Below are 13,717 nucleotides of genomic sequence, written 5' to 3'. Positions count from 1 at the left end.
GCCGACCTTTCGATCGACAAGCTCAGCGTCTTAGCCACTGAGCCACCACATCCATAAACATTAAAAAAAAACAACCAACAACCATAAAACCAAGGAAATATCTTTCCCCGTACAGACTACTTACAACCTTAAGAGCAGCTGCAGAGTTTCAGGGATTCTTTTTAACCATCATTTTAAATTAGATGAGCACGGGGTATTTCCAGTGGTGGAAACCACATCTTCTTTGTGGATCTTTGTGGAGATCCATCACTCTTTGTCTCCACTCTTTGTTGTTGTTGTTGTTCTTGTTGTTGTTGTTGTTTTTGCATGGGTTTTTGATGCTTTAATGCGTTGCCGCTGATATATCGTTTACTATGATTGTTATGGCTTTTGTTGCTGCAGCTGTCACAATTGGGATGGTCGTTTTCCGATGCAGGCGGTTAGTTTCACCCTCTGGTTTACATTGGATGCTCGAGGGAGAGGACCAGGATATTAATAAACATGTTAACATTTTTAATTAAATCAACGTCCTGCACTTTTGCTCGTAGGATTTAGCATTGCGTCTGTGCATAGCAATGAGACTCCCGTTCGCGGGTCCTCTCCCAACAGCTAACAGGCATAAAGAAGGAACACATCAGAGTTCCATGTGACATGAGAACGGAGCATTCAAATTAATTTAAAATATGGTTTGTGAAAACACAGCTGGATTTTGAGCCGGCGTGACCCGTCTGCATTGTTTGAGTTAAACTAAGAGATGCGCAACCTTGTGGTGGCTGCCCATAGTTTGCTCACCGGTGCATTCTTGTGAATACCATCAATGATCATTTTAAGCGTCTAATTAAATCTAACTTAAAATTTAATCAAATTAGCTGATGTTGTGACTGGCACGGCTATTTTTCCTGCGGCCCAGCCACTTTGGGGGATTCAAAGTCTGGCATAGCGCTCAGTGACCAAATTGGTTGTGCACCTTTTGTGTGTGTGTGAGAGAGAGGGAAACTACAGTACAGGATCTTTGGGGGTTATAACTCAGAATGTTCCTTAACCTCCTTTTCAGCAGAGTGGAGGAAGAAAGAGAAAAGGAGAATGTCTGTAGAGATTCTCCGTCATCCAAGTCATGGTTGTCCCAAAGGTGTTTTTTCAGGAGGCAACTGGACTTTCTGGTTTTTTCTTTGAAGACGTTTCGCTTCTCATCCAAGAAGCTTCTTCGGCTCCGATAGGATAGTGGGAAATGGAAGGATTTATACTCCTTACAGACTGTTCTCACCTAGGCTTCCCTAGCAACACGAAGCCGAGTCCTCGTCCCGATAAACCCCCATTTATTTAATTAACAGTGAATTCCTCTCCAGCAAAGTCTTTCCTCTCCCACAGTCTTTCGAGATAGTTCACAATTACCGACCTTTATCAAGCTTGGAGAGTGGCCAGAACGATATCTTTCAGACTCCACATTGTAACAGACAATACTTGGCAAGAATGCAGGCACAGATCTTCACCCAAATGAATTAATTGTCTCCTGCAAACTCCCCTCCTTTCGCTCCTCTTTATTCCCTACAGGAGGGGACATTCACTGTCCACCTGTGGCTTTATTTCTGAGTTGACCCTTGTTCCTTAGCTGTTCCTTTCTCCTGGCAGCTCTGCGCATGCGCACACTGGGAACAGGCTCCAGATGTTCTTCTGCCCCACTGATGTCTGACTCCGAAGGCAGCTGATAACTGTCAGACGCCCCTGGCCCCATCTCTGCCTCCGATGCAGAGCCCTCATCACAGCCTTCCCCAGACTCCAGGACTGACCCATGTTCCTCCCCAACCTCCTTACTGTCCAAATCTGCTGCCAGATCGGCTGGTCATTTGCATCCTTTTAGAGGGCCTCCAAGTGCTTCAACGACCCTTTAAAAGGATGCAAATGACCAGCTGTCTGCAAGGAGTATAAATCCTTCTGTTCCCCACTATCCTGTCAGAGCTGAAGAAGCTTCTTGGATGAGAAGCAAAATGTCTTCAAAGAAAAAAAACAAATAAGTCCAGGGAAAAGGAAAATCTTACAGCCTGTGGCTCATTTACATAACATTATGAATTATGCCACCTGCCTAATGTGAATGTACTCCAGGTTTGGGTATACATCTCCTAGGGATTCTACCCAGGAGATTGGTTGCTGAGAATTGGGGGGAGAAGATCCATACATCTGGAAGGCATCCAAGTTGGGGAAGAAGGTGGAACAATAGTCTGAAACAACAGATGAAATCTTGCCTTCATGAAAAAATAAGGTACCATTGAGTCTCTATTAATTTGCTATGAATTGAGATATTTCTATCAAAGCAATCTAATATTTCACAAAGGAAATAAAGCTAGAGAAATCTTTAAGGCAAGATATGTCTGTGCTACCTCTTAGGAAGATGACCAAGTTTGACCCAAGAAAAGAATTTAATAAATGAAAGCTTGGCTGAGACACTTGTGAATGACCAATAATTTTGATTTGATTAATAAATGGGATTATTAATCCATCTCTCCGATGTCTCATCCTTTTACCTTCCACAACCCCAACAGTTTCTTCTATCTGCTTGGCTGGAAATGACTGGTACTAAATCTAGGAGTCTCCCCAAGGAAAATATGGCCAGTTTCTGCTCAAATGACACGGTCCTTTTCAACCTGTAAGACATTCCATAAATGTTCCTTGATATTTAGAAATCTAAATAGAATAACAGAGATGGAAGGGACCTTGGAGGTCTTCTAGTCCAACCCCCTGCCCAGGCAGGAAACCCTACACCACTTCAGACAAATGGTTATCCAACATCTTACAAATTTCCAGTGTTGGAGCATTCACAACTTCCGCAGGCAATAGAACTTATTAATAATAATAAGTTAGAACAATTAATAATAGAACTTATTAATTGTTCTAACTGTCAGGAACTTTCTCCTTAGTTCCAAGTTGCTTCTCTCCTTGATTAGTTTCCACCCATTGCTTCTTGTCCTGCCTTCAGGTGCTTTGGAGAATTGCTTGACTCCCTCTTCTTTGTGGCAGCCCCTGAGATATTTGAAGACTGCCATCATGTCTTCCCTAGTCCTTCTTTTCATTAAACATACCCAATTCCTGCAACCGTTCTTCGTATGTTTTAGCCTCCAGTCCCCTAATCATCTTTGTTGCTCTTCTCTGCACTCTTTCTAGAGTCTCCACATCTTTTTTACATCGTGGCGACCAAAACTGAATGCAATATTCCAAGTGTGGCCTTACCAAGGCCTTATAAAGTGGTATTAACACTTCACGTGATCTTGATTCTATTCTTCTGTTTATGCAGCCCAGAACTGTGTTGGCTTTTTAAAAAAAATTTTCTTATTATTATTTGTAGGGGGAGGGGGGAAATTTCACTTTGCTAATGTCCATTGTCTTTCTTTCCTTTCTTTTTTGTTGTGTCTGTCATCCAATCCAGGCCCAGGAGCAGTACACGATGGCAACAATGCAGCTTCCAGAGCAATGGCCTGCATCTGGCTATCGGGCACTCTCTTTGCTTATTTCCTGCTCAAGTTTTGATAAGAAGAGCGAGGATCCTTGCAAAATGCTGCCTGGTTTCTCCCACACCACAGACTTTTAACCATCCACACCGCTGGGGGGAACCTGAAAAAAAAGGAAACCAGTCTACAGCTTGATTCTATTGCTGGGAGGACAAGGGGAGGGAGGGGCATTCTGATACCAAGCCAACCACCGTCACAAATATTTCCCAAAGCTGAATCAGTTTTCAACATCCTTCCTGGACCATTCCATCCTCCTCAAACGCCCTGTGGAAAACATCTCGACTTTCTCCTTTCTATGACCGAATGCTTCTGCCTGCCCCTGGAAGAAGAGATGCTTTCGTCCAAGAGACAACAGTCCATCAAGCAAGTCAACAAAGCATCCTCTTCCTTCGGTGTCTCCTTGACCAACGGAACTGCCCCCCCCTTTTTTTAAAAAAAAAAATGATAACGCTGTACATATCTGTTCATGCTTCAAAGCGTCTACTCATTTTCTGGATTCTTGCCTCCCCTTTGGTTGGTTCTTCGAAGGCCTTCGCTACCGTTCTGTGAAGGCCGTCTTTGCAAGCCCCCACTCCCCCCCAGGATGTGGGTTCACATGAAGGATGGAAGTGATGATGGGGGAACCATGTTGCACTTTAAGAAGCAGACTATGAGTTAGTCAACGGATGGGCGTGTTGGAAGCTCTCCTCTTCGCTATTAAAGAAAAACCTGGAGTGATGGAATGGAAAGTCAAGCACATCCCATTTATCAGCCTCATCAGGCCATCGTTCTGCCCATTCATCCATTCATCCATCCAATTATCCATCCATCTGCCTTCCCAGTCATTTATTTGCCATATTAATCAATTAATCAATGTAATTATCTGATGAGCTTTTTTTTTTAAAATCCAAATTGTTCCTCTTCAATTCCCCATCCATTCTTCCAACATCTATCAGCCTGATCACCTCCATCGAGTCCTGCCGTTCGCTAGACATTTTTTTTTAATTCCTCATTATTCAACCCATTATTAGTTTTAAATGTTCCGCTGCAGTCTTTTGGCCCTTCTTCGCCGCAGAGGGAAGGCACAGAGATGGTTCGCAAAGGATCAAAATGAATAATATAGATGAAGAAAAGGCACAGTAAAATAATAATAATAATAATAATAAAAATCAAAGAACGGGCAAAGACAATGGAATAATATTTCGGAGCGCATGGGCATCAGCAATTGTGTCACTCCATGGATTCTAAGCCTTTTGCATTCTTCTCCATTATCATCCGAGCGAAACATTTCCATTGTCAAGCATTGCCTTAAAATAATTCAACTTAAAAGTGCTGAATTTAGTGGGGAAATATTTGCCATCCTTTCCAATGCCCCCAATTTTCTACTGCACACAGACATTCAAAGAGACTCATTGTTTTTCATTATCCAGAAACAGCAATGGGATCGCCCTTCCGCCCCCCTCAACCCAGGCCAAGCCTCCCCAGAACAACTTTTGTGTTTGTTATCTTACACATCCATCCTCAGAACGGAAGCTGTTGGAGGCCAATTACTTTGCTAGTTTCTTCCGACATTAGTTGTACATTTCTTCAGAAACCTCTCTGGAACAGAAGGGTTTTTGCACAGCAACTTAAGTTCTAAGCGTTTAATTAACACCGGAGAAACACCGGAGAAGCAACAAATCAAGAGATGGGACGAAGCAACGGAGGAGGAGATCCATGTGATTTTGTGTGTGCCTCTTCGGTTTCTTCACTAGCCCTGCAGAGCAGCTAAGGAATTGTTTCAGGTCATGGTTTTGTAAAAGCACCACTGATGGTTCCTGAAAATTTCTCCCCTGGCTCCTCTTTCTGGATGATCCAAGGTTCGAATTGCTTCTATCTGCACAAAAAAAAAAATATCCTAAATGTTGTAGGAAAGGATTTTGCTTCCTACAAGGAAAGGAAAAAAAAAAAAGAAATGCTGTTTTTGTTTGTATTGGTGATGGGATATTTGTGGATGTCTGGAATAAACAAGAATTAAAAAAAAAAAACCTACTAACATTACAGACCACTGTTAGAAAGAAATATCAACCAATAGGTAGTTCTAATCTATAGAGTGATAAGAAGAACGCGGACACGACTCATTTCAAATCAAGACCCTGATCAAGGTTGGACAGCTGGGATGAGTGATGTCATCTAACACAAAGATGACCCCTGGAGAGGAGCCAAGTTCCCAAATGTCTAGTTTGTGCATTTTCTTTTGGTGGTAGGTAAAGGTTATTTCTTAGCTGGAGAACCAAGATGGGGAAATAATTCATTGTTCCTGATGTTACGTTTTTTTTTTTTCTCTTGGGGAACGTTCTCGGTAGGTGGATGGTTCCAAGACTGTCTTCTTCAGCCACAACCCTGAAAAGCAGTAAGGACGTATGGCAGCCACCGTACTGAGCTGCTCTCATTTGTGTCTAGCCAACACCAATGGACCTTGTGAGTGACTGGTTCAGATTCTCAGTGGGTCTACCTGGATGAGTAAAGAGATATGCTGTTCAAAGTGTTTAGCTTATCGCTCCATGTACAACAACAGTTCGAAGATCCTGATGTTTTCTTATACAAGACTAAAATATTTGGGTGGTATATTCATATTTAAAACACTGGAAGGGTCAGGGCCTGGTTTTTAGATGAGGGATGAAAACAGAGACACCCCCAGCTGCATTATTATTATTGAATGTACAGGCGTTTTCATCCCATAACTTATTTTACTGTCCATAGTGACACGTTTCTTCGGATGTCAAGAAAAGAAGTCATCAGACCTGGAATTGGTGGTTGATTTTTTGAGGTGGGGACAGAGAGGGAAATATAAAAAGCTGGAGGACACGGCTTTCGCAATGATGTCATTCTCTTGTCCATGTCGGTCAATGCTTTCTTTCCCATAGATGATGCCAGCGATATAGCACAACTTTCCCTATTCAACTCGGAAGCTGTTCGTATACTGAAATAGCCTTTGAGAGCTTATGCCACAATTTCTCCTTAAAGTGTCATAAGATGCTGTGTTGTTTTCATGTGATCATGTTGTCACGCAGGGCCTCAGTGCCGTAAAGCTTTTTGAAGTCTGATTTAATCTCTACCCGAAAGTCTGTTAAATGCAAAAGAGATTTCTGTCCCTGCAGAAACTGGTGAGCTATATTTGGCCAAAGACTCGCTTCTTCGCCCCAGAGTTAAAAATAGGCAGCTAGATACCTATAAATGCTCAGAAAGTTGATAGCTTTTCCCTCAGCCTTAGAGAATTTTGGAGAGAGAGAAAAAAAAAGATGCATTTGGACTTTAGTTGATCCTGACTCCAGCGGCGGATTTTTGGCTGATTTAGAAAGAGCTTTAGAGAAATACTGTCTCCATGCATATACACAGAGAGACAAACATTAACTTGCTCACATGCATGTCGGAAGTACCTAAAATACTTCTGGATTGAAAGGATTAGCTGACGATTAGCTCCAATTGGACGGAGATGCCCAATTGGATAGATAGTACCTATCTATCTACTTGCGATTATACACTTTCAAACTGCTAGGCTGGCAGGAGCTGGAGTGAATGACGGGAGCTCACCCTGCCACGCAACAGCACATGGGTCTCAAACACGGGCTTGCTGATCATCCACCCAGTGTCCTAACACGTGAGCCACTGCGCTCACACTAACTCGTAGTCAAGTGAAATCAACTCTTGGTTTGACTTAAACCACAAACTCGTAGGACTGCAGTGGGTGCCCCCGGATCAAAACAATGGGCCTATTATTCATAGAACAGTCATCATTTCAGTGGTGGGATTCAGCCAATTCGCACCACTTCGGGAGAACCGGTTGTTAACTTTCTGAGCAGTTTGGTGAACTGGTTGTTGGAAGAAATCGTTAAATTATTTGAATCCCACCAATGCATCATGCCCTTATCCACTCGAAGTATCTATGGGTCTTCAAAGGGGGCTATGCAGAAACTGGTAAGATCGGCAGAGCGACGGGATTTAAGAGGTTTAAAATCATGCCATATATATATAATTATATATATATAATTTATATTTTGCTGATAAAGAAATAAAGGGAGACTAGTATAGCTCTATTTCAAGCTTTTTAGCTTTCATCAGCTAGCCGTACCCTTACTCGGATTCGAACTTGGGCTTCCTGCATGTTAGGCAGTTGAATTAACCTTCTGAGCCACAAGTTCTCCTCCCTTCATCAGAATGCCCCCTCCCACATGTTGGGGTAGACCAAGTGTCTCGATAGAAAAACACTTAATATATAGATCAAACCAACCCCTTGGGATTAGAACTAAACTGAGTGGAAGGAAAGTGAAGACACTCTAGCTATAAGTAATTCTCTTGGTGATTTTCTGCATCGGGGGAAACGAGCTACTCTTCCTGAATTAAGTGCACTGACATTCTGGTGACACAGCATATGCTAAGTTTGCTGAAGAATGATTAAAGTTAAGTGCCTGATGTGTTCAGATATTTTCCACATGCCTCTGGGAGAATGCGTTTGGGTTGATGAGAAATGCCTCACGTTTTGAAGGTGAAACCACTTCAAGCATCTCCTCCACCAACCACGAGAGAGTCAAGGCCAAGGTGGCCCTCAATCAGTTTCCACGAGGACTTGTAGGAAGCTTCCATACACACACACACACACACACACACACACACACACACACATATATATACACACCCTTTGATTTTCAAGTCGGCCATCGTTCTATGTGCTAAAGTTCATTTGCGTCAATAAGCCCGCATACGAGTAAATAGACACAAGGTTGCAGACATTGAGATGAATCTTTCAAAAAAGAAAATATGGCACAAAAAAAATCCCCCCACTTCATTGAAATTGAAGATACGTAAGGGGAGACTAACAAAAGTTTTGACACTTTAGATTGCTGTTGTCAGTCTAAGCACTTTCAAGCAGATTTCATATATGGTTTACCCAGGGTCTTTTCCCATGAAATATTGGATGCTTTCTTGCAGAGAATATAGAAAGGTGCTCTCACCGTTTGAGGGAAGCTCCTCAGTCCTTTTTCGTAACCATTTGTAGACCTCCTTCGTGCAAAATGGATGTCCCACCCCTGAAGTTCTTTCTCACTTGCTTTGACTTGGATATATATGATGAATTTTGTCAGAATTATCTACTTTCATCACAAATCACCTCCCCTCCGCTCTTACCAGTGCTGATCACAGTCATTAGTACAAGTAGTCCTTGACTTAACAACTGCTCATTTAATGACCCTTTGAAGTTACAATGAGCGGTCCTCGGATGTATGGCTGTCGAAGCATCAGCCACAGGATCAAAATGGCAACAGTCGCCTTGTTTAGGAATAGAAATTCTGGTTGTAAGCCGAGGACTGCTTGCACGACCTGGAGTAAGGTGAAATCTTGTTTTTTCATACACTATTACTATTTGTGCTAGTACAATGTACACATTGCGTTGGATTATTAAGTCCATGAAGTCAATCCAAAACTCTTCTAACGGGGATGTTTTGCACCTTGCCAAAACAACAACAACAAAAAAAAACCCTTATCTTCCAAGAATGTAAGGACACACAAGTTGCATTCACGAAAAAATGAAACTCTTTTGTAGCTAGCTCCTGCTTGACTCTTTCTATCAAGCACAAAAGTTCTTATTTTGGCTTGTTCAATATAATCGAGCATTTCTGGAACTGTGGTTTGTTTCTTTCCTAAGGAGGCTGAAAGGGAAGTCACATCATCTTCATTTAACGACCCCATAATTCCTTGCAGGGTGGAGTCTGGGCAACTGAATGGAGCTAGCAGAGTGTTTTACTGACCGGATGCCCTTCCTGTCACCAATGCAGAGTTTTGTTCAGTGGATACATTCTCTCTCCCAGAGAGAGAAATATCTGCCTCTACCTAGGATCAAACTCACAGCCTCCTGATTGTGAGGTGAGATCTCCACCTCTAGGCCACTGCACCACTAAAGGGAAGTCACGTCTACTTCTTTAATTATCCCTGGTTTGTGTGTGTGTGTGGGGGGGGGAGACAAACCAGGAATGATGGTCCACATGTATGAATTAAGCACTTTCCTATTATGTAGTTTAGATGGTTCCCCCAATAGAAGGAATCAAATCGGTTTGATTAAAGAGAGAACTCTGTAAAGTAACTTCTTTTTTAAGACATGTCAACACAGCCATAATGAGTTAGACAAGCTTTTCATCTTAATGTAGCCTGATATAGTTTGATGAAGAGAGGGGAAACCATGGCAATGTTATCTATCCAAACAGAACTGTAAGAATAGGCCATTAATTTAAAAACTCAGACTCTTAGCACAATAAAACAGGAAATATTTCTTTCTACTTTTTGCGGTTGAGTAACTGCAAATAATGAAAAATACATGAAATATAGGACTGGCCTTACAGGCTCCCTTTTCTCTTTCTCCTTAACCATCTAGCTCCGAAGAAGAGTAAGCCAAGATTTAAGTTAGCTAGTTCTTCTCTCATCGGTCGTTCCAAGTTTCCCGTTTCCAGTAAACTTGAATACATTGTCCAACGAGACAACTTCAAAACATTTCCAACATTTTTGGGGGGGGGAAATTAGAACTTATTTCAAACTTGGTTTGTTGTTTGCAGTGTAAGTCAGTTAACTGAAAGGGAAACCATCATGGCTGATTCCTCCATTGGCTGGGAGAACTGGCATGTAGAGGTCCTTTCTGTTTGATGGCGTCATTATGCTTGGCATAAGGTGCTCATTCAGTCACCATGTAAACAAAATAGCAAGCATTTTGCGCTTGCATTCTAGTGACCCACACTGCTAATCAAAAGCTATTCCCGTAAACTCCACGTTATCTGTTTCAACAAATTGTGATTGTACCTTCAGTTGCATCAATCGCTTGTCTTTAAACAAGGAAGCCATTGGCTCCTTGGTAGGCTTGCTGCTTAACCCTGCTGTGAGCCTTTACTTCTCTCGGAAAATCTGCTCTTCAAAAAGCGAATTAAAATGCAGATTGCAAGTCAAGACACATTTCGACCTAGTTATGCTATCAGCTGAATTTAAGACACTTAAAGCATTCTTGGACGTGACCTCTCCTCCTTCAGAAAATGAAATGATTAATATCAAACATGTATCTGGGCCACCAGCCTAATCAAAACAGATCTACCCACTAGAAGACAGCTGCATCAAGGACTATCTCTAGTTTTATTTTTTATTTTTTTAAAAAAATGTGATTGCTGTTCATATAGCAATCCAAAACTTCATTTAGGTTTTTCTGGGACACTGTACAAGCCCTTTGAAGAGCTAAGAGCCATTCCACACAACCTTAATAAAAAAATATATATTAGGAACCTTCAATCTTTCGAGGTTGCTTATATTATTTAATAAATAAATATCCACAAGGATTCAGAGATTCCCTGCTTGTTCCTAGGGGTGTAAAATTTTCCTTGCTCACAGTCTAAGGGCTCATTTTGTGAATTTCAATATTCTCGCGGATGTCCGTTCTCTATTGAAATAAAACACAGGATCCCTACGGATGCATTAAAAGCTCATCGTGCCAAGGATGCTAAACAATAAAACACCTGGTTTAGTTTGATACTTCGTAAAAAAAAATAGCCAATAGATTAAATTGAAGGCCAAACCAACATGAGGGAGAATTCATCCGATCTCTCTCAAAATTCTTCTGTCCTGTTTATACTCATGATTCTGAATTACTGAAAATGGACGTCATGAATGAAAATTCTCCTTTTACCGGACTGAAATGAACAACTCACTGTTTGAATTAAGCAAACAAACTGACAAAAAAAAAAAAAGTAATCCCAGAATAGGGGGAAAATAATTTCTGTTATTGACACGTACCAGAAAGCATTTTTTTTTCCTTTCAAACAAAATCCAATTATTGTGCAATGTATAAGTGCAATTGTGAGGAATCTTGTTGCTTGTATGAAAACGTTACCTGTCCATTTCAGAGTCCTTATCTTTGCTAGACCTTATACAGGTTCTGTGACTTATCAATGGTGCAATTCTTCTAGCTGTATCAAAGCTATGGGCTGTGCATATTGTTTTCACACCGTTTTATCCTATAAAAAGAAAAAAGAAACAAACAATAGTAAATAAATTTTCAGTGTTCAAATGCTTTAATGAGGGGGGAAAAAAAGTATAATCCAATGGAAGTTTTTAAAGCATTATTTTTTTCTTTTATTCTGTCAGCCTTCTAGAAATACTTTTTTAAAGTTTATTTTTAATTTCTTAAAGCAAATGAAGTCAAGTCTCTTTTTTTTTCCTGTCAATAATCGTATTAAAAATAAAAAAAAACAAAAAAGGTGAATATACTACCTGAAATTTTGTGCATGTTACATTGTAGTTGTAACCTTTTCTAATTCAGAAAGAATAAGAGATGGTTGTGATTGTGCAGTGTATCAATAAAGTTTGGAGAAATTTGTACCTTTTGGGGAAAATTTTATCTGAGATTTGGTTTTATTCCCTAAATGTATACCCTAGAGAAGTGCTTTTCAACTGTATTTTTCATTTCATTTTATTATTTTATTTTACTTTACTTTACTTTATTTTATATCATTATTTTATTTTATTTATTTATTCTTTTATATTATTCTTTTATTTTATTCTTTATTTTATTTTATTTTATTTTATTTTATTTTATTTTATTTATTTATTGGTTCGATTTATATGCCGCCCTTCTCCGGAGACTCAGGGCGGCTTACAATGCGTTAAGCAATAGCCTTCATATTTTTTTTGTATATACCTGCTTAGCAGGGCTTTTGCGCCCCACCCCTAAGTGGTGTTCTTTATTATACAAAATCAGCTTATTGCCCCCACAATCTGGGTCCTCATTTTACCTCCTCGGAAGGATGGAAGGCTGAGTCAACCTTGAGCCTGGTGAGATTTGAATTTGCAGTAATTGCAGGCAGCTGGTGCTAGTTAACAGCACTTTAGTCCACTGTGCCACCAAGGCTCCTTATTTTATTATTTATTTTATTTTATTTTATTATCTTATCTTATCATTTCATTTCATTATTTCATTTCATTTTATTTTATTTTATTATTTTCATTTCATTTCATTTTTATATTATATTATTTTTTAATTATTTTATTTATGCATGTCCATGGTCCCTTCCTTCCTTGTTTTTTTTTTTTTTTTAATTTGATTTATATGCCGCCCTTCTCCGGAGACTCAGGGCGGCTTACAATGCGCTAAGCAATAGCCTTCATACTTTTTGTATATTTATACAAAGTCAGTTTATTGCCCCCACAAACTGGGTCCTCATTTCACCTACCTTTGAAAGGATGGAAGGCTGAGTCAACCTTGAGCCTGGTGAGATTCGAACCTGCAGTAATTGCAGGCAGCTGGTCTTAATAACAGGGTGCTTTAGACCACTGTACTACCAAGGCTCTGTGGTTTTTCTGTGGTGCCTTCCCTTTCCAAGTCTCAATACCACCAACAAGATAGGATTTGCTGTTTTCCTGTGCCCCCCACCTCTTTGGCACATGCCATGACCTCATTACATGTTTTTCACCTGTGGCCTCCCATAAAATACCCTAGGGCCCTTCTTAGGATCTGTGCCCTTCCAGATTTAAATGAACTAAGATTATATGGTGATCATCCTATGCACTAAAAAGAACATAACACACAAAAACAGGGAACAATCTTGTACAGTTTCCAATCTTTCCCTTCTTGTCTACTTTGGCTGAAACTAAATTCTGGAAAATTCTCATTTGTGTGTGTGTGTGTGTGTGTGAACGTGTCTTTGTGTCCAAAAACAAAGAAATAGATTGTGATTCCTCCAAGCTGAGGTGCCACAGACCTATAGGCTGAATCTTGCCAGATTAAAGTACGTTAGATAAAGGTAAAGTTTCCCCTCGCACATATGTGCTAGTCATTCCCGACTCTAGGGGGCGGTGCTCATCTCCGTTTCAAAGCCGAAGAGCCAGCACTGTCCGAAGATGTCTCTGTGGTCATATGGCCGGCATGACTAAACGCCAAAGGCACACAAAACGCTGTTAACCTTCCCACCAAAGGGGGTCCCTATTTTTCTACTTGCATTTTTTACATGCTTTCGAACTGCTAGGTTGGCAGAAGCTGGGACAAGGAACGGGAGCTCACCCCATTCGCGGCACTAGGGATTCGAACTGCTGAACTGCCGACCTTTCAATTGACAAGCTCAGCGTCATAGCCACTGAGCCAGCGCGTCCCCGTATGTTAAAATAAATAATGTTAACCGTAAGGTATATGCTGAGGTAACTGTTAGGGACGATCCATCTTCACCCTCTTTCTGTCACACAAGCTATCTGAATTGTCT

General features: G+C 40.7%; 1 protein-coding gene across 3 annotated transcripts in view; it reads left to right on the top strand.

Annotated features, from left to right (window-relative positions):
- The window catches only part of LOC117668223 (opioid-binding protein/cell adhesion molecule homolog), a 991,290-nt gene extending 979,433 nt beyond the window's left edge, over positions 1-11,857 (top strand). For all 3 annotated transcript variants that reach the window (XM_034421990.3, XM_060693563.2, XM_034421989.3), the window contains one exon: positions 3,398-11,857. In XM_034421990.3, the coding sequence (XP_034277881.1) occupies positions 3,398-3,498 (101 nt within the window). In that variant the 3' untranslated portion in view covers positions 3,499-11,857. The remainder of the gene's footprint in view (positions 1-3,397) is intronic.
- The last annotated feature ends 1,860 nt before the right edge of the window (positions 11,858-13,717 follow it).

This window comes from Pantherophis guttatus, chromosome 9 (genome assembly GCF_059756535.1).
Source record: "Pantherophis guttatus breed Tessera chromosome 9, ASM5975653v1, whole genome shotgun sequence".
Lineage (NCBI taxonomy): Eukaryota > Metazoa > Chordata > Lepidosauria > Squamata > Colubridae > Pantherophis > Pantherophis guttatus.
The sequence above is the reverse complement of the archived record's forward strand: the minus strand, read 5'-3'. Positions and strand labels throughout refer to the sequence as shown.